General features: G+C 37.3%; 1 protein-coding gene across 4 annotated transcripts in view; it reads left to right on the top strand.

The window, feature by feature from the left end:
• NOL4 (nucleolar protein 4) overlaps positions 1-26578 on the top strand; it is a 455264-nt gene that overhangs the window by 251839 nt on the left and 176847 nt on the right. For all 4 annotated transcript variants that reach the window (XM_047791744.1, XM_047791746.1, XM_047791747.1 and 1 more), the window contains one exon: positions 7875-8158. In XM_047791744.1, coding sequence (XP_047647700.1) covers positions 7875-8158 — 284 coding nt within the window. The remainder of the gene's footprint in view (positions 1-7874; positions 8159-26578) is intronic.

Genomic DNA, 26578 nt, shown 5'->3' with positions numbered 1-26578 from the left:
GATAAAGAGGCTAATCATAAACTTAACAGATGTATCCTCAGGTGCCTGCTCAGTTTTACCAGCCAACTGCTTTGAGAATGGCTGCTGGCCTCTGAATCTGACATAGCTACTCCATTTTTACTTCCAAATGCATTTGTCTCCTCAGTGGCCAAAGCTGATACCACCATTAATGATTTTAGTGTTTTTCGAGATATAAGATGATGAAAGAATTTGGGCTCATGAAATCTTTTGAAAATATCTAACTGTCTGAAGGCTGGTTGTAAGTTTTTCCCAGAGCACAGAGTACCTCCTTCCTGATGTCCAGTCTGAATTCCTTCAAAGGGTGCTGAAGGTCAGCAACTGCAGTGGCTAGTGACCTAATCTTCGTAGAGGCAGATGGCAATTTGTAGTTGGGAGGGTCTCTTTAGTATCATAAACTTGAACATGGTTTGGGGGGCATTTCATGACCCCACGGTACTAGGAATGATCCCACGGTACTAGGAATGCTTATTCCCAGGTATCACAAAGATTTCACTGATAAGCCACTCAGTGTGCGATTATTAGACTAGGCCTTATTAACAGTAGCCAAAATCTCTGGACTGCCTATCTTACTATCCTCTTATGGTCCAAGAAAATATTCCCTTTTGTTGCTTCTTGTTTACCTAGAGGTACAGGATTATAATTATGGATCTCAAGTAGAACTATATATTATCAGAAGCTCAGTCAAACATTTGCTAGTGCAAGAAATAACAATTCTGTAGAACAGACAATATAGATCATTAAGTTGTAAATGTCTCTTGGTTTTTGGTGAGAATGCATTAATTTCTTCTTTCCTGTAGCCATCATGGGTGGGCTGGGTCAGGATGTTCCCTGTGAGCTGAATGAAGTTATTTTAGTTTAACAGGCAAGCATGACGAAGGGTTCCGTGAGATGAATGATTATGCATGCCATAAATTATACAAAGATTAAAGTAAAAGAAACATATCTGATATGGAGTAGCATTTGTTATTCCCTATTACAATTCCCCACTGTCAGTGTCCACTCCACAGTCTTATGGGAAAGGGGCAGCGACCGCTCTGGATGTTCCCTGCTGGGCTGGGACAATGAGGGGTGATTGTGGAGTGGAATTCATAAGCCTTGGGCAGGGAGTAGTAAATCTTTAGTAAATAACACAGTTCTCTTTCCCTCTTTATCTACAGTTATTTGAACCTGACTTAGTTTTATCTAATTTGTAATTGGACTTTTGGTTTTTGGTTCTAGTTCCCATACCTATTAACTTTCTGTGTCATAACTATACTAGATTCCCATGCTGTTCTACTGTGCAAGATTAAACAAGTAGGTTAACTGACCCTTTTCCAGATATAATGAAAGAACTCTCTGTGAGGTGAGCCTTAGAGAGTAAGTGCAGACCTCAGTTAACAGAATCAGAATTGGATACTGATTGAAACATATTTTCTTTCTCTCTTAAAACACCCTCATTTTAAAATCAAAACTAGCCAAATTAAGATTGATTTCAAAATTAGTCTGGTTAATGGATCATATTGGCTCCTTTCAATTGGTTGTGTTAATTTTTGTTTGTTTTCAGTCTCAGACTGAAATTTAAAAGGTCTCTCAGGATCAGGAAAACTATGTAAAGGAACTGTCAGATTTCACCTTATAGATTTGGATAAATTCCTCCCTTTTTGAGGTCCCCAGAATACCTTGAGATTTTTTGTACCCATTAGAAGGCGGCCTTGCTAATTTATCTGAAAAAGCTTTTGGGAACCTGGTAGTTTTCAATCTCTGGATGGGGTTAGGTAGAGAGAAAGTACAAATGCTTCAACTCTGTCCACAAAAGCATAATCCACTAAGTCAACTAGCCCAAGGGGAAAGATCTCCTCACATCTGGAAAGAAACACAGACCAACAGCCAGTAACATCTCAGTCAAAAGCAAAAAATCATCACCATATTCATCCATTTATTCTGTCCTACACAACCAATCTTTCTTACCTATAGTTCTATGAAGTCAGAGTTTCCATTAGACTTCTAAAGTATCCAGTTAAAGTTATCAGAAACCTGTTTTTGGAAAAGGTCCTTCTTCTTAAAAATGTGGCAGTTTTTCAAAGTATTAGCTTAAGTGTCTATTAAAGACTTAAAACGGCAAGGTTAAGAATCTGATCATATGCTTCTTGACAAAGAAGCTTAATCAAGTTGTTTTGATATACAACATTTTGAGATAATAACTAAAATTACAGCTTTATACCAGGCCATATCCAAATTTAAGAAACCCTGTATAATTTCTAGAATATCTATGGTAGTAACATTTATCCATACTATAAAATCTGAGGAAGCTTATCACTCATTTGACAATGTTTCCCAGGTAATTCAACATACCAAATAATACTAGTTGAATACTCCTCTCTGTGATGCCTCGGGAGGCCTCTAAAGCACCACAAAGTTAGGTGGAGGTCAAAATTTAATTTAAATTTGATAGAAAGTTCATCAGAAATATCAGCATTCTCACTGTGAATTTTAAGAATAGGTACAGATTACTTAAAGACAAGTAAGTTCATAGTCTGTTATCAAAAGCAGCATCCTAAGTAAACTTGTTGTCTTAGCAGAGTGGAACCAAATCTAGTCTTGCACCAGCCTACTTTTAATAACAAAATTCATTTACCTAATTTAATTTAATCCAGTGCAACCAGGTATAAAACTCCCTTTTTTAATCCAAAGCAAGCAATTATAAACTATTAGCATTCAGCAGGTTGGTAAACATAAATACCAATAATGATTTTTTAATGTGCTTTTCATAGAAAATATCTCAGTGTGGCACCCAACATAGTTCCAGACACATTTAGCTTCTCTGTAAAGGGAAGCCAATATTCAGTACTTAATTTTTCAGTATCTTACCCTGCCTGAGAATGACCTAGCTATTCAATAAACCCCCATCATCCAACCCAACCTAGCACAACTCTAAAATTTCAAGATACCCAATATCTGGAGAGACCATCCTTAAGTAAACATTCCTGAAATATAACCATTTCTAAAGTGGTCACCCAAAAGCTCTCATCCCATTTGCATCTAATTTACTTATAAGAAGTTCATCATACCAAGCTAATTTAAATTTTTCTTGACAAACGCTGAAACAGAAGCAATTAAATCCATTGACCTGCAGTAAACCCAGGCAGAATAAAAGATGTATCTGTATTGACCACACCCACAATTCCCCTCATGCTTCCTTGCCAATATGGTTCATTTCTTAGGCTCATGTTTTTTATCAATCCCTCCTTAGCCCAAGTGAGTGAATGAGGATTAGGTTAAGGCAATCCTGGTGTAATTCCTTTTCTTCTTGCAATGTTTTGATTTAATAAAGGTGAAAAGGACAAATGGTTCATACTTTCCTGAATCTGGTCCTTGTTGGATGTAGCCTGGTGCCATGGAAGCTCTCTTAACATCATGAGGAAATAAATCTGAGGACACAGCTGACATACTAAGAATGGTAGAGGACAAGTGGAACAATGGGATCAGAGGTATCTTTGGAGCTCTGGGATTCAGGTTTGATCCCTGGCTGGCATATGTTGAATCTGTGGCTTGGATCTTATCCCTGGACCAGGAACTCCATGTGCTGTGGAACAGCCAAAAAAGAAAAAAAAATAAAATAAAATACCAAAGAATAGCAGAGGAAAATATGGTAAGAACCTGGATCAGTGGTGTCACTGGGTCACTAAGTCTATGCTGGGACCATTAGGAATTCATCTGCTTATTTATCATACTTTTAGTTGTGTTTTATATTATAAGCATTTAAAAGCATCTTAAGTAATTAAAGGCATCTCTCAAAAACTGTACTTATTTTTCAGAAATACGTGTCCATAATAATCAAACCAGCAAGCCTAAGCTAGGTTCATTACCAGCTATCAACTCAGGACTGAATATTTCCCAGATCATGGGGACCTGAAATTCATTTTAGCCAATTTTCTAATTCTTATGAAGATTTAAATTGTAAGTGCTTACTTTAAGTCACTTAAATAGAGTCAAGTTAACCTCAGCAATATTATCCAAAGACAGACACATAATCATAATAAGGAACATATATCCAGACTGAAAATGATCCACTTCTGGAGAATGCACCTACAGGGGCTGCATTGGGGAAACTAATTTGAGTTTCACATAGCAAGCATGCTCACACACAAGGCAAATGTAAATATACACACAAAGATCTTTAATCCATTTTGAGTTTATTATTGTGTATGGTGTTAGAGAGTGTTCCAATTTTATTGTTTTACCTATAGCTGTCCAGTTTTCCCATCACCTCTAGTTGAATAGACTGCCTTTCTGGCACTGTATGTTCTTGCCTCCTGTGTCATAGATAAGTTGACCATCAGTGCTTGGGTTTATTTTTGGGCTTTCTGTCCTGTTCCATTGATCTATATATCTGGTTTTTTGTGCCAGTACCATACTGTTTTGACAACTGTAGCTTTGTGGTATAGTCTGAAGTCAGGGAGCCTGATTCTTCAAGCTCCATTTTCCCTTTTTCCATATTGCTTTTGTTATTTGAGGTATTTTGTGTTTCCATACACATTTTAAAATATATTTCTCAAAGGAGTTCTTATTGTGGCTCAGTGGTTTAAGAGCCTGGCTAGTATCCATGAGGATGCAGCTTTAATCCCTGGCCTCACTTAGTGGGTTAAGGATCTGGCATTTCTGCAAGCTGCTACATAGTTTACAGACACGACTCAAATCCTGCCTTGCTCTGGCTGTGGTGTACGCTGGCAGCTGCAGCTCTGATTCAGCTCCTAGCCTGGGAACTTCCATATGGTGCAGGTGCAGCCATAAAAAGAAAAAAAAAAATCTTTTTCTCATTCTGTGAAGAATGTCATTGGTAATTTGATAGGAATTGCCTTGGGTAGTAGAGTCATTTTGATAATATTGATTCTTCCAATCCAAGAGCATGGTATATCTTGCCATTTGTTTGTGTCATCTTTGATTTCTTTCATCAGTGTCTTATAATTTTCAGAGTACAGGTATTTTGTCTTTTTAGGTAGGCTTATTCTTAGGTATTTTATTCTTTTGGATGTGATGGTAAATGGGGTGTTTTCCTTAATTTCTCTTTTTGATCTTTCACTGTTAGTATATAGAAATACAGATCATTATACAACTGCAGATGTGATAAATTCATTTGAGTAATAAAAAAAGAAAAAAGAAAAAAAAAGAAATGCAGTTGATTTCTTTTTATTAATTTTTGTATTCTACAACTTTATGAAATTCATTGATGAGCTCTAACACTTTCCTGGTAGTGTTTTTAAGATTTTCTAGGTAGAGTATCATGTCATCTAAAAACAGTGATAGTTTCACTGTTCTTCTTTTTTTCTTTCTTCTTCTTTTTTTTTTTTTGGCTTTTCTAGGGCTGCTCCCATGGCACATGGAGGTTCCCAGGTTGGGGTCTAATTGGAGCTGTAGACGCCACCGGCTGCACCAGAGCCACAGCAACACAGGATCTGAGCTGCATCTGCTATCTACCCAATAGCCAGACAGATCCCTAACCCACTGAGCAAGGCCAGAGATCGAACCCACAACCTCATGGTTCCTAGTTGGATTCATTAATCACTGAACCATGATGGGAACTCCTGCATTTCTTCTTTTTCAATTTGGGTTCCTTTTATATCTACAAAAGAGAAATAGATCACAGCCACAGAAAGCAGAATTATGGTTGTGGTGGGGGGGAATAAGTGGGATGGACAGAGAGTTTGGGGTTGGTAGGTGCAACCTATTACATTTAGAATGAATAAGCAATGAGGTCCTATTGTGCAGCACAGGGAACTATAGTCAATCTCTTGAGGTAGATCATGATGAAAGATGGTATGAGAAAAAGAATGTATATGTATGTATGCTATGTCACTATCTATACAGTAGGAATAAACACAGCACTGTAAATTAACTATACTCTAATAAAAATAAATAAATAAAAATGCTTTGTAATTTTGGTCCAGGGAGTTCAGGACATTTTGGGGCACAAGCCACCTTTTTCCTTGCATAGTCCTGGATTGAAACTTTCTCTGCTCCAAACTCCAAGTTTCAGCATGGACTGACTGTGTGTCTGGCACATGGAATTGTGCTAACAGCCCAATGAGGGAAAGAATCTTCAAAAGAATGGATGCACATGTATGTGTATGGCTGATTCACTTTTCTGTATACCCGAAACTAACACAACATTGTAAATCACCTATATGCTATAAAATTTATATGTGTGTGTGTATGTGTGCATATATATATATATGCACACATACACATAAAGAACAAAATCTGATTCTCACAGAACAAAAACAAAAGGGTGAAATCAACAATTTCCTCAACATTTTCAAAAAAGGATTCCTCTTTTTAACAATAAACAACACGCAAATGGAAAGATAGCAATCATGAACATGCATGTCATGGCAATTCACCAGGCAAATGAAAAACCAAAATAGCAGTTGGAATAAGATAAATTTATTTAGTTAATATCAAGCTTTTTCCTAGGACTATATATTTGTTTTAGAATTCTGGAAAAAAAAAAAAGGCATTTCATCAAGTCAGTTTTCTCTGACTATGTACGCAGAAAGAATCAGTTTTGGAATTTTAGAAGAGTTTCATCTTAACCAGTTTTCTCCAGAGTCTCAAGAATATAGAAAAATCTTTCTCTCTCTATCTAGGAGCATACTAAACACCTCCCAGTTTTGCAAAATACACCCTAGGGGGTCTTTAAGATGTAGCAAAGCTATGATTATCCGTACTTAGTTATTCATGGCCTGAATAACTCAGGATCAGAGTAACCTAGCACCAAAAAGGGAGGTTCCCATCTATTGCAAAGGGAAAATCCTAACCAGTGCTCCACAATAGGCATAACCCAAGGCAGTAGGGAAGGATACTTGGTGTCATCACACTCAAGCCCTGTTACACAGATGTCTCAACTAACCATTGCAGGTACGACAACCATATACAAACAACAAGGGATCCGACAAGTAGCCCAGAAATTCCACCTCCATTCCCAGACAGAGGCCTCCAGAGTGGCCTGGCTCCCAAAAAACAATGGACCATGAGTGGCTCACCCCCAAATGGTACACACAAAAACACAAGCAACAAATAAGGTACAGTGGTACAAATGTAGGCTAAAATTCTGCTTCTACTCCTAAATGGAGGAAATCTCCAGAACTGGCCAAGCTGTCAAAAGAGAAGGGACCCAAACAGAGTGAGAGAATTCCCAGCCTGAGCAAGGTGGAGCGACTTACCCCCTTTCAAGTGACACTGAAAGTGGACCAGAGTCTTGGACATTTCTCGGCTCTGAACAGCCTCTTGCTCTGAGTGGACAGCGCCTGTTGAGGACAGTTCCCCAAAGATCGCCAGAGAAAAAGGCTCTGGCAGCTGTTGAGGGGTCAGGGAAGGGGCTTCCCCCACTGAGGTCAATGGGCCAGGGTCTCAGACCCCTAGGCTGGCTTCACCAAAATTGTTAGCACAAATCTGTGTGCCCAATGCACAGTGAGGCCAAACAAACTGAAACATCAGAGTTTGGAGAAGAGAAAGTTTTATTGTGAGGCCATGCAATGATACAGGTGTCCTGTGTCCCCTAAATATCCCGAACTACCCAAACCAAACTTGTAAAGCATTTTTAAAGGCAAGGTGAGGAAGGGGCATGGTTAGTTACTGCAAACTTCTTGGTGCATAAATCCTTTGTTCTTGAGGATGTTCACAGAGATCAGGTCACCATGTTTCTATAAATTTCCAATAAGACACATGTTATATTTCAGAGGGGAGCTAAAGCAGAGGACATGTGGGAAGGGCCTACTCTGGGAAGGCCCACGAGATCCTGCTTGGTTACACTAGTTGAAGTAGAAACTGGGTAGCATGCCAATTAAAATCAAAATATAAACTTTTCTTTCCAACAGATGATTCTGCGGCAGAGAGCTTTAATGGCAATGAGACTCTGGGCCACAGTTCTGTTGCTTCAGGGGGAACACAGAGCAGGGAGATGGGGGATTCTAACGGTGATGGCAAAACTGGGCTGGAGCAAGACGAGCAGCCACTGAACCTGAGTGACAGCCCCCTCTCAGCACAGCTGACTTCGGAATACAGAATAGATGACCCCAACAGTAATGGAAAAAACAAATACAAGAATCTTCTAATTTCTGACCTCAAGATGGAACGAGAAGCAAGAGAAAATGGAAGCAAGGTAAGGTTGTGTTATGATTTTCAAGGAATTTTTAAGTCGGTCATGAAGGTCACAAAGAAATATGTGTTTAGGGAGTTTCCATTGTGACTCAGTAGTAACCAATGTGACTAACATCCATGAGGATATAGGTTCGATCCCTGGCCTCATTCAGGGGGTTACGGATCTGGCATTGCCATAAACTGTGGTGTAAGTTGCAGACACAGCTCAGATCCTGCATTGCTATGGCTGTGGCATAGGCCAGCAGCTGCAGCTCTGATTCGACTCCTAGCCCGGGAACTTTCATATGCTGCAGGTGCACCCCTCCAAAAAAAAATGTATTTATACAAAAGATGAAACTTATCACCACTGAAAATATTTTAAATAAATCCCAACATGGGTTTTCAAGAAACTTGTAATGATAGATACTGTGTCCATAAATAGAATAAACTTCAGTAATTGAGCAAAATGGATCCTTTCTCAGGCAAAGTGGTGGGTTTTTATACATAGAATCACTTGATTGAATATGTTTTACTTATGTAATATTATGGGTCTGTCTTTGGGAATTTGTTGAACTCACATTGAAAGTTTAACTCTCAAGATACAATTTTGGACTATAAAAAGATCATTATATAATTTCTTCTAGACTGGATAGGTGTATATAGCAATAAAGTTTCAATTAAATTCTCAGGTTTGCTTTAGAGACCTGGGGACTTTGGTCAGTAGCTTACTTCATGTACACAAGAGAAAAGTGTTAATTTTCTGGAAGAAATGTATAGATTAAATAACTACTTGAACAAGCAGTTTATCATAAACTCTATGACACAAAAAGCAGAACTTGGTTTCAGACATATTATCTAAAGTCCTAGATTCTCTATATTAGAATAAATTACAATCTTCCCCATTCCCAATTGATTTATTCTCTAAAAAATTAAGCTGTAGTTGTATCATTCTGAAATAACACATGCTCATGACTATGCTCTCTAATTTTTGTGGGTACACTTTTGAACATGTGAGGATTTTTATGGCATATACATTTTGAATCCCTTCCTGCTCCCACTTCTAAATTATAGTTGTCATATTGGTCTTTTGAAATAGATCCTGAAAGCCAAATGTCTTAATCTGGATTAATTTCTGAATTTGCTAAAGCACTATGCTTCCTAAATTGGCTCTGTTTAAAATCCTCTTGCTTGCCTGAGGGTGTGTTGTTTTATCCTCTTTTAAGCAAGTCACTAGACATTATCAGACACTTAAGCACTTGTGCCTGAGGGAGGCTGTGGTAAATGGGTAGTACTTTCTTCTGTGGTTTAAAGCCAGATAATGTGAACACAAATGATTTTATATGCACTAGCATGATCTGAATCACTGTATCGCTGTCGCATTTTATAGAACAGAATAACTCGTAAGTTTCCCTGCCTTCCACGTAACCATGTCTTTATAAAACTTAATTGCTAAAGTCCTTTTTATGCTATGTATCTGCTGAGGTTTTTTTGTTTTTTTGTTTTTTTTTTCCTTCTAAAATTATCCAGTGGTTTGCTCTTTTCTTCCCTCCCCTGTTCAGTATTACTATAGGAACTATGATCATTGAAACACATTCTTGCATACCTTATACAGAATGAAGTTCCTTTTCTACCTCTCTTAAAATGGAATGATAAAAAGCCCAGGTTGATTGAGCTGCAAAGAGTAAGATGGGAAGTGGGCCCAGGGGAGAAGGAGACACCTCTGAGGATGAGTGTTAAATGGTTTGGTGAAAGAACAGCTTCCACAGCTGCCTGAGATGTAGCCAGAGAGACAGAAAAAATCAGAAGGGCATAGAATAGGGAAGCTACTTTCTTTCCATCTTTCAAGAGAATGGTTGGCTCTGATGGACACTTTTGAGAAATATAATCAGATGAAATAGATAATAATTGGATATGTAAAAATAGTTATGGCAGCATGTTGGGACCATAATCCAAAGGGAATTTCTTCGAAAAGAAATGGAAGAGTACTAAATACCTACTATAGTCACAGCAATGAGTAGATAGTAGAGACAACGCAAAGGTCCAAGAGTCTTTATTCACTAGGCCCCTGATACATGGTCATAGTAAAGAGAAAACATATATTACTGAGCCCAAGCTCTTGCTGCTCACCACATAACAGGTCAATAAATTGATATGTCGTGGCAAGGAACAGTGATTTTTCTTTCTTTTTTTTTTTCTTTTTTGAGAAGCCAACAGACTGTGAAGATGGTGAACTAGTGTCCCAAAGGAGCCTGATACCGGAGTTAGAATTCAGGGTTCTTTTGTACTAAAATGGGCAGGGATGTAGTTGGTTGGTGCAAACTTCTTAGTGCTGGAATCCTTTGTTATTGCAGCTGTCCAAGTAGGTCCATTCACAATGTTCCTATAAATCTCCAATAAGACAATATTATTCTCTATGCTACAACTTTTTATCTCTATGTGAATGGAAGAGTTATACCTTTAAAGGTCACAGCCTTGAGAATGGGCTAACCTGCATATTTCAGGATATAGGCCATATTTTTAACTTGTAGCAAAAGCAATTCAATATAAAGGTTAAAGTGAAAAAAACAGATCCATTATGGAGTCAGATTCGTTCTTCTCTATTACACATATGCAAAGAAAAGTTTCCTAGTAAAAAATATAGGCAAATATCTAAGCCTATGTTAAAATATGATGAGTTCTAAGTAAGAATATACTCTTTGTATTGAAGTAATAAAGAGGGCTTCCTTCAGGAAGTGAGTCTTGTACTTTGAAGGAAATGTATGATTGCTGTTTTTCAGGAATCTCTTAGTAGATGCAGTGAAGGGCTTAAAATGCAGACAGGGAGGGTGAGTTGGCCTCCTGGGCTAGGGAACCACTGTCCATACTGAGCTAGGTATGACTTCATAACATGGTATTTGAGGAAGAACTTGATGTTACTATGCAAGACAGACTATTTGCCATCAATTAATTTATTCATGCAATATTTATTGAGCAACTCCTCCATGCAAGGCACTGTTAGGGGAAGCAAAAATGTGAAACTGAACAAGGCAGGGTTCCTGCCCCTCAAAAGCTTACAGTCTAGCAGGAAAGAGAGGCAAGCTTGTAATTATAATCTGATTCCAAAAGTAATATGATGGGCCTATGGCAGAGTGAAATGAGAGTGGAGGTGGGGCACCGATGGGACCATGATGATTCTTAAGGAAAATTTTATAGAGATTGATGCCAGGGATAAGTGTGAAGGTCAAGTAGAAGTGATTCAGATGGGGAGGATTCCGCGTGGTAGAGCATGTTTTAAGGCCTAGAGCAGTGAGAGTACCCTAGGCATGCAAGGAACTTAGCATGGCCACAGCAGAGAACTTGTGGAGGAAAGGAGTATAAAAGAGGCTCCATCAGAAAGGCTTTGTAGGCCAGTTTGAGGACTTTGGATTGTATCCAGTAGGTAGAATTTAGCATGATAAGATTGAAATTATAGAAAGATTGTTCTGGGTGTTCCCGTCATGGCGCAGTGGTTAACGAATCCGACTGGGAACCATGAGGTTGTGGGTTCGGTCCCTGCACTTGCTCAGTGGGTTAACGATCCGGCGTTGCCGTGAGCTGTGGTGTAGGTTGCAGATGCGGCTCGGATCCCGCGTTGCTGTGGCTCTGGCGTAGGCCGGTGGCTACAGCTCCGATTCAACCCCTAGCCTGGGAATCTCCATATGCCGCGGGAGCGGCCCAAGAAATAGCAAAAATACAAAAGACAAAAAAAAAAGAAAGATTGTTCTGGCAACACTGTAGTGAATGAATACATAGGAACTGGTAGGGTGGGTGGGGCAGAAAATTCTTAAAGAGCCATTGTGGCAATCTAGGAAAAAAGTTATGCAGAGGCATAGTTTAAAAAAAATAATGAACATGATACTTTTGTTCTTTTGACATTATGTTTGCGGAATATCCATATACATAACTGCATAGGCTGTATATTGCCAAACTCCTGGGAATGTGTTTCACATAGATTATTAATAAATGGCCTATTTACCTCTGTACATCCCAATAGGGTGTAAATTCTATGGGCATAACAATGATGTCTACCTTGCTTACTGTAGTATGACTAGCACCTGGCTTAATATCTGGTACATAGTAGTTTTTCAAATAATTTGGAGAAATAATGATTTACTGAATGTGGAAACTAAAGCAGAGAATTTTTTTTTTAATTGGCCACTCATAATGCATATGGAAGTTCCCAGGCCAGAGACTGAATCTTAGCTGCAGCTGCAAAATTTGCTGTAGCTGTGGCAATGCCAGATGCTTTAACCCACTGTACCAGGCTGATGATCGAACTTGCACTTCCTCAGTGACCCAATCTGCTGCAGTCAGATTCTTTTATTTTTTTCTTTTCTTTTTGCGCCCACACCTGTGGCATATGGAAGTTCCAAGGCTAGGGGCCGTATTGGAGTTGCAGCTGCCAGCCTATACCATAGCCACAGTCACAGCAACACCAGATCCAAGTGACATCTGAAACCTATGTGGCAGCTTGTGGCAATGCCACATCTTTAACACCATAAGCAAGGTCAGGATTTGAACCTGCCTCCTCATGAAGACTATGTCAGGTTCTTAACCAGCTGAGCCACAATGGGAACTCCTGCAGTCGGATTCTTAACCCACTGTTCCTCAGTGGGAACTCCAGCAGAGAACATTTTGAAAGACTCCAGGATGTGGGGTGTGGTTGCCTGAGTAGATGGTGATTATGTTTACCAAGATTCAGAATGAGAAACATTTGAAGGAAGCAGGTTTGACATGTAAAGTTTATGGTACTTAGGCAGTATCCATTAGAGAAGTTTAATAGTTATTATGGACATAGGTGTCAGCTTAGAAGAAACATCCAAGTTGGAGAGAGACATTTGATAGATTTCAGAGAGGTGCTATCTGATGCTCTTGTGGTTGATAAGATTACCTTAGAATTGCATAGATGGAGAAGAGATGAGCTCAGAATGTAACATTCTGCAGAATATAAACTCATCAGAAGCAAGAGGAATAAAAAGAGTTTGAGGGGGTAAAAGAACCCCCAAAGAAAATGAAGGCAGCCAGATAAGAAAAGGGGATATTTTAGAAGCCACAATATAGGGGATTTCAAAATTCATATAAATGGTTAGATGGAGTAATTCTTAGGTGAAGTGTTATAGATCTAAAGTTGGATGATGGTTACGAAAGTTAATGCCAAGAGTTGGGTTCAAAACTCTTGACAAAAGAAGAATTGGCAGAATTAGTAGGAAATTGGATTGAAGAAAGTTATACAGGCTAGGGACTTCCTGTTGTGGCTTAACAGTAACGAATCCGACTAGTATCCATGAGGATGCAGGTTCAATCCCTGGCCTTGCTCAGTGGGTTAAGTATCCATTGCTGTGAACTGTGGTGTAGGTCGCAAATGAGGCTTGGACCCTGTGTTGTTGTAGCTGTGGTGCAGGCCAGCAGGTACAGTTCTGATTTGACCCCTAGCCTGGGAACTTCCATATGCTGCAGGTGCAGCCCTAAAAAGCAAAAATGAAAAGAAAAAGAAAGTTGTACAGGCTAGATGGGAAAGCTGAATCATTTAAATTGCAAAGGGAAAAAAAATAAATTATGAAGGCTCCTGGGATTTTGTTTCAGAAATTCTTCTTGCAATCCAAATCCAAATGCTGAGCTCACAGTGGAACTTCATACTAAAGGGTGAGCCCTCATCTGTTCAGTGCTACCTTTTTAAGTCCTTAGGAATGTTCTATCAATTCGGTGCAAAGTTATAAACTGACACTATTACCAATTTCTTCTTCCCATCTTTTTGAGGCTAGCCTCTGTTCTACTTAGGAGAAATATAAAAGCTAAGTCATGTAGTATCTCTGAGAAGCTTAGATTCCAGTGAGTTTGATATTGACTTATTTCACAATTTCATTATGAATAATATCAAACAAAAATGATTATAAATTATTTAAAAAACTTGTCAGTGAGGGAAATGCCTAAAAAGAATACCTGAACTGGACGAGGCCATTTACAAATTGCTTGTTACTAGGCAAACTCACTTACTAGACTAGCTGGGAATCATATTAACCAGTCTAAAGAATATATATATTACATTAGAAGAGTTTAGGAGATACTTATTTTCTACTTGCAGATGGTCATATTTTTAGAGGACAACTAGTAACATTAGAGCTCAGAAGAAAGTGGAAATATTGATTAAGCGCTTGGAAAATAAGACTCATGAGGAAGTGTTAAAGGACTACTCATCTTTTAAAAAGGCCAAGACGACCCAAATCTGGATATAGATATGTTTAAAATTATTAATAGATGAGAACAGAAACAGAACTAGTTAAACTAGTAAAATGCAGCTGGGTCACAGATACTAAGAGAAAATAGAGAAAACCAAAAAAGAAAAAAATCTAATGGAGGGAAATACATAACTTAAAAACACTGTATCGTTGATTTTTTTTCTTTTTGGTGTTCTCTATTTTCTCTTAGTATCTGTGACCCAGCTGCATTTTACTTAATATGGTAAAATATTCCAAATTGGTCCCTGAAAGAATAATGTTTCAAGTAATAACTGTGGAATGAATGTAATTACTGTTTGAGGGTTAATGTGTCAATATAGTTGCTGCATATTTAGCTTTTGGCTCAGTTCCCAGGACCCTTCAGTTTTCACTTTAAAATATATTCTACCTCAATGTGACCCATGTGACATTATTTTCAATCTTTCCTTTAAATTTGTAGCAAAATGGATAGTATCATAAAATTAAAGTTTTTAAAATATTTCTCACAATTACCATTAATAATTGCTATGTGATTTTATTTAGATACAATGAATAGTTGGTTTTTCAGTCTACCTCTTTGAAATATTTAGGGGTGATGAGATTGCCTTTTGAAACATAAGAACAATGGATTAACTTTTATTTATTTATATTTTTTAGGGCTGCACATGCGGCATATGGAAGTTCCCAGGGTAGGGGTCAAATTGGAGCTACAGTTGCAGGCCTACACCACAGCCACAGCAATGCTGGATCTGAGCCATGTCTGCAACCTACACTACAGCTCATAGCAATGCTGAATCTTTAACCCACTGTGTGAGGCCAGGGTTCGAACCGGCATCCTCATGGATACTAGTCGTGTTCGTTACCACTGAGTCATAATGGGAACTTCTGGATTAACTTTTAGAACAATATAATTTTGGTCTTTGCTATATGGATATTCCAGCTTATTATTGTTTTAATTTGATAATTTTTGATTTTTGACTTTTTGGTGTTGTATAGAGATTTTTTGGCTCAGATGTTGTTCAGAGTAGAAATAACAGTATGTATTATAAAAATGTGCCTAATATGTGCTAGAAGGAAAAAGAAGAAAAAAAAAAACAGGTCTAGAACTTACATTTTAACCAGAAATATAGACACATAAATAAATAAGTTTATTATAATATGAAAATTAGTTTGTATGTGAGAGTGCCTTCTAGGCCTATTAGCTATGCCTTGAAAGTTCCCAAGTTAATTCTTAGCAATTAAGTAGGAGATTAGTCACCTAGTGAAGGGGAGACGTGAACAAGGCATTAAGGTAAGTGTCTATAAATGTTGAGGATAGAAGTGGTGAGAGGTGGGTCTAGAGAGGTAGTTTGGGTGTCAGATTAGAGTGAGCTCAGGGTGCCCTTGTAAAAGCTTGAACATCACTCTAGTTGACAGGGAGTCACTTTAGGATGTTGGATAGGAAATAGCATGGTAAGATTGTGTTTTGGGCTTTATCATTGTGGCATCTTGGTTAGAAGATGATTTTAAGTGGCATAAAAATGGAGAAGGCTGTAAATAGAGGGTGAGGTCCTATCTTAGTGAAGTGGTAGTAGGGATGGAAAGAAATGCAGAGATTTAAGAAATATTTAGTATGTTAATGGAACCAAGCTAAATATCCATCAGTGGATGAATGGATTAAGAAGATATAGTCCATATATACAGTGGAATACTAGTCAGTCATAAAAAGAATGAAATAATGCCATCAGCAGCAACATGGATACAACTAGAGATTCTCATGCTAAGTGAAGTAAATCAGAAAGAGAAAGACAAATGCCATATGATATCCCTTATATGTGGAATCTAAAATATGGCACAAATGAACCTATCTACAAAACAGAAACAGACTCACAGGCATAGAGAACAGACTTGTGGTTGCCAAGGGGGGCGGAGGGAGGGAGTTGGATGGACTGGGAGTTTGTCATTAGCAGATACAAACTATTACATTTAGAATGAGGTCCTACTGTATAGCACAGAGAACTAGATCCAATCTCTTGGGATAGTCCATGATAGAAGATAATATAAGAAAAAGAATGTATATACATGTGTGACTGGATCATTTTACTGTGCGGCAGAAATTTGCACAACATTGTAAATCAACTCTCTACTTTAATAAATGTATATATATATAGAGAGAGAATGTTGAATGGAAAGAATTGGGTGAAAAATAAACTAACAGCCACAGGATGAAGAGATGGTGATATTGGAATGCCATGTCAACTCTAATCATGATGAATATTTGTATAATGCTTATAATTTAGATCAACTCAAGATGATAAGGAGACCATGTGTAATTACCAGTCTCACTGAAACATTAGGACATAAAATCTATTGATGTTAAACTATTTAACTGAAATTAACTATATTATCACTTATGTGATAAAGCCTGGTATTGAACCCAGATCATCTGCAGCCCATGTACTTTTCACTTCACATATACTTGCTGATGTTGGATGAGCCCAGTCATGTTTATTGACCATATAATGACTATGATGGGCAAACAATGCATAGAGGCAGAGATGTAGTACAACTCATGGAGAGTTACTGGATAAATGGCAAATACTAGCAGTGGCATTTCTTATACAAATATTTTTTGTTCTTCTTTTTGAATTATTCTACAGAATGAAAATAATATACCAGATGCCTCTGTTGAAAACCTAAGCAAGTCTCTAAAATATACATTTATCATTTTAGTGAATGAATGTAAACAAATGGATAGCTGAGTTAGAGTGGGTCTTTAAGAAGTCCCAGGATAAATTTTAAGCTTATGTTTTCATTTTGTTATCTACAAATTTAAAAATGCATTCATATTATACGATGTACATATATACATACCTATTTACATATGTATTATACAGATATATTGTGTGTTTATAAAACACACACACGTAGTGTTTTCATTCTTACAAGTTACAGCAACTTCAGTTCTCCTATTGGTCATATTTTTCCTTCTGTTTTTAGCAGATTTTTTAAATCAAAAGATTTATAAGAATAATATAGTATATTTGTTTTGAGGTATATACCCTTTTTTCAATCTAAATTTAAAAATGTATAATGCTTTTGTGGAGAAAATGCTTGCTGTGCTCAGGGACTATAAAATTAACTACACTATAGAATAACATAATTTTAAAAATCAGGAACCACTTCATTCTGCATACAAAGAAATTGAGATCAACCCAAGTGACTCCTAACACCACACAAATTGGTGTCCTTTTGTATTTTTATGTCATCATGCTTACCATTACACATGCTTATATTTTTTATCACAGAAAGAAGGATTATAAAACCATCATTTTGAGGGCCTACCATGTGTGTTCCAGTCCATGTTAGTTCATTTCACATTTTTTTGGTCTTTTTTTAGGGCTGCACTTGCAGCATATGGACATTCCCAGGCTAGGGGTCCAATCAGAGCTGTTGCTGCTGGCCTATGCCAGAGCCACAGCAACGCCAGATCCAAGCCGCATCTGTGACCTACACCACTGCTCATGGCAACACTGGATCCTTAACCCAATGAGCAAGGTCAGGGATCGAACCCGCAACCTCATGGTTCCTAGTTGGACTTGTTTCCTCTGCGCCATGATGGGAACTCCTCAAATTCCTTTCAAAATATGTAAGAATCTCAACTTGTCCTTCAGCCATAGAGGCCATACATTCATAGATAATCTAGTTAGAATGATAGGCTGTATTGCTGACCAAATACAAAACAAAGAAAATGGACCAATTATCTTTGTCTTTATTTGATGATTCATCATAGCTCTAAATGAAATAGGAGTTTTATCTTGAATGTTCTTGTGTTCATGATTTTTCAAGGTTTTTAGAGATTATTTTGTTGTTTATCTGTGTATGTGTTCTTGTCTGTTTTACTTTGGTTTGCTTTCATTTGGAGTAATGTCAAATGGTTAAAATTGTAATTTTGCCTGTAGGTATCTTGAGAATGGTGGAGGATCCCTAAGAGAAAAAAAATGTAGTTGAAACACCTTGAAGTGACTTATACATGTCTCAAAATAATGGGTATGAATATCACCCCTTGAAACACTTGGTACTGACCCAAAATTTGGGGAAAGAAGAAAAAAGATAATGTCAGAGACAGCAGTACTTTCTAATTTGTCTAATATAACAGTTTACAATTTTCATTAATATTTGATGAATCTTATAACCCTAAGAGCAACTATCTGTAACTTTGTTATTATTTTTTTAATATTTTTGAAATAGAGATCTTGGAGTTAGGTGGGGTCAAGAGGGTAACAAATGGCAGAGTTTTTTTAAAAAGGAGAACTAAGTTATTAACTTGGTCCCAAAGAATAATAATGACAGGTAACATTCATTGAGTTCTTTGCTATTATCCACGCACTCTTCTAAAAACTATCTCCTATAATCCTTATAACAACACAATGGAATAAGGCTCTAATATTATTCCCATTTTTCACATAAGGGAAAATGAAGACTCAAAGAAGTTATAAACATGACTAAATTCTATTGTTTGAATTTAAACTCCAAATCATTTGGCTCACATTTCAACTACTACAGTATAAGTTGAGATCATGGGTTAGGGTTTTAAAATGAACAGAAGCAAATTTGACTTAATGTTGAGAACCCTAGCTTCTGTTTTATAGTTTAGAGTTGTTTCCTGATCAGGAAGCAATACCTGTCAGCTCTGTGACTTTGAACAAGTCTATACTTTTTAAGCCTGAGTACTTCATCATAAAATGAGGATCATAATACTTAAACCTGTAGGCAATTGTGAAGCTTAAATAATGCTGTGTGTATTTTTTCACTTAAATGCACAGTAAATGGAATTGCTGTGGTAGTTGATATTGACTCCAGAATTTGGAGCTTAGATGAATCTTGCAAAAGTGTTCTCAATTCATAAATGTTTATTTGGGGAGTTCGATATCCATTTTTAATAGCCCACTAATTACTTAGATTGACAATTTAGAGAAGCATATTAATTTATTTCAACTAGTATATCCTACTTTCCTTTTCTTCCTCTCTTTGTTTCCGTTTCCTTCTTTATTTTATTTTAGTTACACCTATTTTCCAGGAATCTGGAGTATATAATACATTCCCAGAGGCATTTTATAGGCATTTATTCTAGGACCCATTTCTGTGAATTTGTAACATGTACTCCTAGAAATAGATGCTAAGATACCTTGCAATTTCTGCTTGTTAAAATCTTTCCTGACCCTGTTGGAATCTGTTCAATTCAAATGTCGCCTTCCTTCATTAACCTATACCTCAGTCAGTTAAAAAAAAAACAAACAAACCAAAAAAACCTTTTTTTTTCATAATCCATGAAGAATGAGGATAAGACGGTGGATGAGGGTGGTCACACATTAAAGTGATTTACATACATGAGGCTTGTTCCCTATAAAACATCTGTCAAAGGGAAAAGATGCAGTGATGTGGGAATATATTGCATTAATCTAATCCCACCCATTTTCCCTCAAAACCAGTTTCTTCACACATTGCCTCCTGGCTTCCTCAAACTCCCCACCATGCAGCTGGCTCTGACCTTAATCTGGAATATGAATATGTCCTACTCCAAGTAATATGTATGCATGGTCTTTCTTCCCTGGGCCAGAGATTATCATTTGAATATTTCACAATGAACTGGGACTTAAATGAATATGACAGCAAAGCACGAACAATAAAAATAAAAATAAATCGGGTACATCAAACTTAAAAGCTTCTGTACAGCAAAAGAAACAATCAACAAGATGAAAAGGCAACCTAGAGAAAGGGAGAAAAATTTTGTAAATCATGTATCAGAAAGGGTTAATTGAGAATATATGAAGAGTACATAGCAAAAAAAGAAAAAAGTGAGAAAAAAAGGAAAACAACTAAGCTGATTAGAAAATGGGCAAAGGCACTAAATAGAATTTTTTTCCAGTTAAGTTATCCAAATGGCCAATGGGTACATGAAAAGATGTTCAGCATCACAAATCATCAGGGAAATAACAAATCAAAGCTGCAATGAGATATCACCTCATGCTTAGTAGAATACTCATCATCAAGAAGACGTAGGATAATAAGTGTTGGTGAGGATGTGGAGAGAGGGGAATACACCGTTGGTGGAATGTAAATTGGTTCAGCTGCTATGGAGAGCAATATGAACAGTTTTTTAAATCAAAAAATTAAAAAACATCTACCTTATGATCCAGGAATTCTACTTCTGGGTAGACACTTGAAGGAAATGAAAACAGGATATCAAAGATATGTATGTACTCCTTTGTTTACTGCAGCATTGTTCACAATAGCCAAGATACTGAAGCATCCTAAGTGCCCATCAGTGGATGAATGGATAAGTAGAATGTGGGGAGTACATACACACACACACACACACACACACACACACACACACACACACACACTCACACACACACACACACACACGAAATATTATTCAGCAATTAGAAAGGAGGATACCTTATCATTTGCGACAACATGGATAGATCAATAGGACATTATGCTAAGTGAAATAAGTTAGAGAAAAACAAATACTGCATGATATCACTTATGTGTGGAATCTAAAAAAGACAAACTTGTAAAAAAAACAAACAGAATAAAATGATGGTTACCAGGGTGGGTGGGAGTGGGAAGATAGAACAGATGTTTAAGGGTACAAACTTGCAACAAGTAGTAAATAACTCCTAGAAATCGAATGCCCAGTATAGTGAATATAAACTATATTGTATTATAATCATCACACTTGTTAAGAGACTACATCTTAGAGTTCCCGTTATGGCTCAGCAGGTTAAGAACTCGACGTAGGGTCTGTGAGGTTGCAGGTTTGACCCCTGGCCTTGCTCAGTGGGTTAAGGATCCAGCTTTGCCACAAGCTGTGATGTAGGTTGCAGATGTGGCTTGGATCCAGTGTTGCTGTGGCTGTGGTGTATGCTGGCAGCTGCAGCTCTGATCAACCCCTAGCCTAGGAACCTCCATGTGCCACAGGTGCAGCCCTAAAAAGAAAAAAAGGAGACTATGTCTTAATTATTCCCATCGAAAAAAGAAATTATGTGATGTGATAGAGATGCTAATTATCACTACAGTGGCCATCAAATTATAAATATATGAATGTGTCAAATTAACATGCCATGCACCTTAAATTTATACAATGTTATATGTCAAATACATTTCAGTTTAAAAAAATGATTCCAATGAAGTAAATTTCCAATTTGGTGATTGAGGACATCATTGTAGCAGGCTGGTAAAGGAGATATTTGGGGGTTTATGAGGTCTTATGTTGTGATTCTCAAATGTACAAACAATAAAAAAAAAAGTGTTTCTAATTGGTTTCACCTTGGTATATAAGACAGTTTTATGACAACTTTTAGAGCAGTTTCAAGTTCACGGCAAAAGTAAGAGAAAGGTACAGAGAAAACCCTTGTTCCACACCTGCATAACCTCCCCCATTATTAATGTCTCTCATCAGAGTAGTACATTTGTTACCATTGATAGGTTTGAATCTATATTGATACATCATAATCACCCAAAGTCCACAGTTCACCTCAGGGTTCACTCTTGGTGCTGTACACTCTATGGGAAAATGTATGATGACATGCATCCATCATTATGGTGTCCTACAGTGTGTTTTCACTGTCCTTTAAAACTCCTCCCCCTTGTTCGTCTCTCCACCTCCTAAGACAAACTTTCTTTTTTCTTTCTTTTTTTTTTTTGTCTTTTTAAAGCTGCACTTATGGCATACAGAGGTTTCCAGGCTAGAGGTCAAATTGGAGCTGTAGCTGCTGGCCTACATTACAGCCACAGCAATGTGAGATCCAACTGTGTCTGCGATCTACACCACAGCTCATGGCAATGCTGGATATGAACCCACTGAGGAGGCCAGGGATTGAACCTGTGTCCTCATGGATACCAGTCAGATTCATTTCTGCTGAGCCACGATGGGAACTCCAAGACAAACTTTTTAAAACCAGAATTACCCTGTGATATTTATTTCTACATTATAATTTAAATGTTATTCCTGGTGTTAGACTTCTCATAAGAGATGCCTCTATAATGCTGAAATAATTCAACAAAACTAGGATTATTCGAGGAAATTGTCTTTGGGTCAGAATTGTCTGAGTCATCAAAGGGTCCTCAGTTTCTATACAGTCAGTTCCCCTACCAGGGACTATGGAGGCTCCAGAATTGCCTCTGAAGGGGCTATCATAAGATATAATAAAAATGAAAAATGAAAACAGATCAATGTCAATCCTATGTGCAGAACTGTTCCACGAAAACCCAAAGCAGAGAATTGAAGGCAGTTTTGTGAAGGAAAGCATCTGCAGGAACCCAAGAATAAAGATAGTTAAAAGAAGAGAAGTTTAAGGAAGGCAGAGAATAAAATCACAAAAACAAGAATATACCATAGTCTTGAGTTTAGATGAACTAAGGAGCACATAAAAGCAAATCAAGGCAGGCATTTCTCAGGGCTGGTCCTGATGTGCTACTTGATTGGTGTCCCTGAGCTTGGGGAACCATGGAAGTATATGCAGGGAGCACGAGCCTTGGGCAGAAGATGGATATGTCAGTGTGACATGGAATGGTTTGAGAATGCTGTAGACAGGAGGTGGAAGGAACGTTTCAAGGAGAGAGGTACAAGGGCCATTGCCAGGGCAAGAGCTGTGCAGCCTGTTCTGACCTTAAGGAATTTCAGGTGCTAGAGGGTCAGTTAGGCATGACTGGCTGGCTGGAGGAAATGTGAGACCAATGTTAAGGAGAAAGAATGGAGAGGAAAGAAGTAGGCGTCATCAGCATGGTACCCGCAGATGATCAGACAGGAAATTAGCAGCCAACAAACTGGAGCCTTTCTCCATTGGATAAAAGAGGGAGAACAGAGAGGAGGGATTGAGATGAAGCTGACAGAGAGCCAGAAAATACAGAGAACCTGGGATGTCCAGACCCAGGTGCCAGAAGGGAAAGTGATGGATCATTTTAAAGATGTATTCTTTGGAGTTGGAGATGGGAAGGAGCCGTTGATTTGGATGTTCCTGGAGGCCTTCAGCTGAATGGTAGATCTCAGAGAACTGAGGCATGAGTCACTATACCATTTCCTTATAATAAGGCACTTAGAGTAAATGGGGTGATCAGATTTGTATGATGTTTTAAATTCCATTTGGTTAAAGTAACAGTATGGTTATAAAAAAAATGGAGTATAAGTTGAAGTTAGTATTTTAGTACATTATCTTAACTTTTCAACTGGATTCAGCAAATTCTATTTTGAGCACCACTTATATACTAAGCACTAAGATTGCCAAAATGAAAAAGACATAGGTCCTTACTCCAGGAACATCAAGAGAGGAAACAAACACATTACTATATGGTAGTCTGCTAAATGCATTCATTTAAGAATGAAAATACACTGCATTATAAGTGATTCATTTTACTGAGAGGAGTGGTAGAGAGTTTAAGGATGGTCAGGAAAGAGTTTCCTGGGAACATCCTATTTTACATGAATTTTAAAAGGAAAAGAGTTTCCATCCAGAAAGAGGGAAGAAAGTTGATTTAGATTTCAGCAACTGACTAAACTGTGAATGCTTGAACAAAATTACTTAATCTCATATTAGTTCAATTAGTTCTCCCATAAGTGAGAGAATAATCCTTTCTGCTTAGGATTCTTCATTTAGTCATAGATATTTATTATTTTCTATGTGTCAAACTCATTTTTAGACTCTCTTAGACTATTGTTCTAAAACTGGATGAACCAAAGTGGGATCAAAAAGATCATTTTGAAAGTTTTTGAAATCATCCAACCAAGGTGTTTTGGTTAACTCTTTCCTGGAATGGGGACCTGGGAAGATGGTACTGCAAATTACTGAAGAAGGCCTCTATGTAGCTGTCATTGTCACCCATAAAGCTGTACTGACACCCAGTTTTTGGATATTTGCCTCTCCTCATCCATGCTCCCATAGCCGTCTGCTCCTCTTTCTCTAGTGCTTAAACATTATGTTTAATTTCAGCCTTAGTATTTAGCACTATGATGAAACCTGAATTCTAGCTTTTTTAGAAATACTGTCCTTGAATATCTTCTTCCTGTACCTGGAATATTCACTGTGTCTGCTTTCTTCATCCTACCCCAGTCCCCCACCTCCCATCAACACACACACACACACACACACACACACACACACACACACACACACACACACACACACACACACTTGACCTGATGTGCTTCCATCCATTTCTTACAACTTGGTTCAGTGCTGTGAAGTCTTTTCTGATACAAGCATAGCACCACCTTCTTTAGTCTGTTAGATCTGGTGTATAGTTCTGTCATACCATTTACATTGTTATGTTCTAAGTATTCATTTAAAAGATTTTCTCTTATGTTGAAACAGAGAAGAAACATAAATTATCCATCTCTGAGGCATTAACATTTAGCACAATTTCTAAGAAGTGTTTATTGACTGAGCCAGGCCAGCTGGGCGATGGTGAAGGGCATATTGTTCTTAGCTAATGTTCTGGATATGAGAAGAAAAAAGGAGGAGGCCACTTACGCAGTTTGGGATTATCTGGTAGAAAGAAATCTACAATTGAACACTAGAGATTTTAGCATTTAGTTAGCATCATTTGTAGTGTTAAAAACTTGTACTTGGAGATGTTAATCTTCTCAGAAGTGTTGAGGAAGAATTCAATTAAAGAAAAGTTGTATTGAATGTTATCCACTCTATAAAAATGATTAAATTTTGAGTCATTTTGTTTATAGTCACTAGGAATAACTGAATTAAAGTAATTCTTATTTGTGCTGAGATTCTTGATGTATGCAGGTTATACTGTCATGATTTATAAAATGTAGGAATATGTTTTTCCTTATGATTTATATGATCCTTTTTTCTGTGAGGAACTCACATTTCAGAATTTAAATGTTTTAGAGAATGTTTTTGCTATTCTTTTTTACATTCAGGATTGTAGTTCCTTACTTCTAGGAAATAAATTCAGTATCAAATCACCATCTCTCTCAAAGTCATTGTTGAATTTTAAGAACATCTTTGTTATGACAGCATTGTCACTATTCCTAAGTAGAGAAAATAGATTAGCATCTGATGATGTCTGCAGCGGAGTTTCCAGGCACTGAGAACAGATACAGACATTATCCTTCCCCCACACTGTCAAGTGCTCGCACTGTTGTGAGCTTTCCCCCTTGGGATTCTTTGATTTAATGTAGATACCATCACCAGATCTCAAGAGTGTGCTGGGAACTTTGAGATCTTGATCTAATTATGATAACACATCTTTCCCAATTTTATCTTATCAAGACTAAGACGGACTGATATGTTCAATAGGAATTTTGCCAAAGCTCAATGAAAAATAAATTATTATAGAAAAAAGGACTGTGAAAAAAATCTATATAGACTTCAATCTTTTTATTCCGTAATAATTATAACTATCTGAAGGGCAAGAAAAATATTTTGTTCATATTTCAATTCTAAGTTCCTAACACAGTGTTAAGGTCATGGTAAAATAAATGATTTAAACAAATTCTGAATTAAGCCAATCTACAATAGTTATCAGAAAGCAGGTGGTGTTTTGTAAGCATTTTTGCCTGACTTCTTGCCCTTTCAGCAGGGAACCAGGTCTTGAACAGGTTGACTATAAGGGCCACATTATATTTTTGAAATTGCATCACTCATGGTAAGTCAGAATAAATGCTAAATGTCTGGTTATGTCCCCCAAACTATTTCTTATCTATCTAATCCTCAGTTTTAGCTGAGAGATATTCCAAATCAATATGACAACTGAATAATTTTTATCCTAGGAATGGCAAATAACTTTCATCTTTTGTTTCAGTTTCAAACACTTAGTAAAGGCTGCCTGGTCTGGAGACACATCTTCAGTAAGAAAAGTGATTAATTAGGTGTATCCTGAATTTGGGTTATGATAATAGTGGTACATTTGCCAAACCTGAGGTAACCACATCTAGACCAAAGTTATCTCTATCACCAGCCTCTGAAAATTTGGTCTCATTTGACACAGGTACACCACTCTCCCTCTTCCACCCCAGTCAAGACAATTATCAATAATTATTTACCTGTAATAATAGCTCCATAATAACTCTAGTCATTATACATGTATACATTCAGAATTTCCCTAAGTAATTCTTAGATATTATGTTGTTTTAGAATATATTTCTTAGTGTGTCATATTCAAATTAAGATGTAAAATGTCTTGTGATTTTATGTCTATACTAA

This window comes from Phacochoerus africanus, chromosome 8 (genome assembly GCF_016906955.1).
Source record: "Phacochoerus africanus isolate WHEZ1 chromosome 8, ROS_Pafr_v1, whole genome shotgun sequence".
NCBI lineage: Eukaryota > Metazoa > Chordata > Mammalia > Artiodactyla > Suidae > Phacochoerus > Phacochoerus africanus.
Note: the sequence above shows the minus strand (reverse complement) of the source record. Positions and strands in the feature narration are given on the sequence as shown.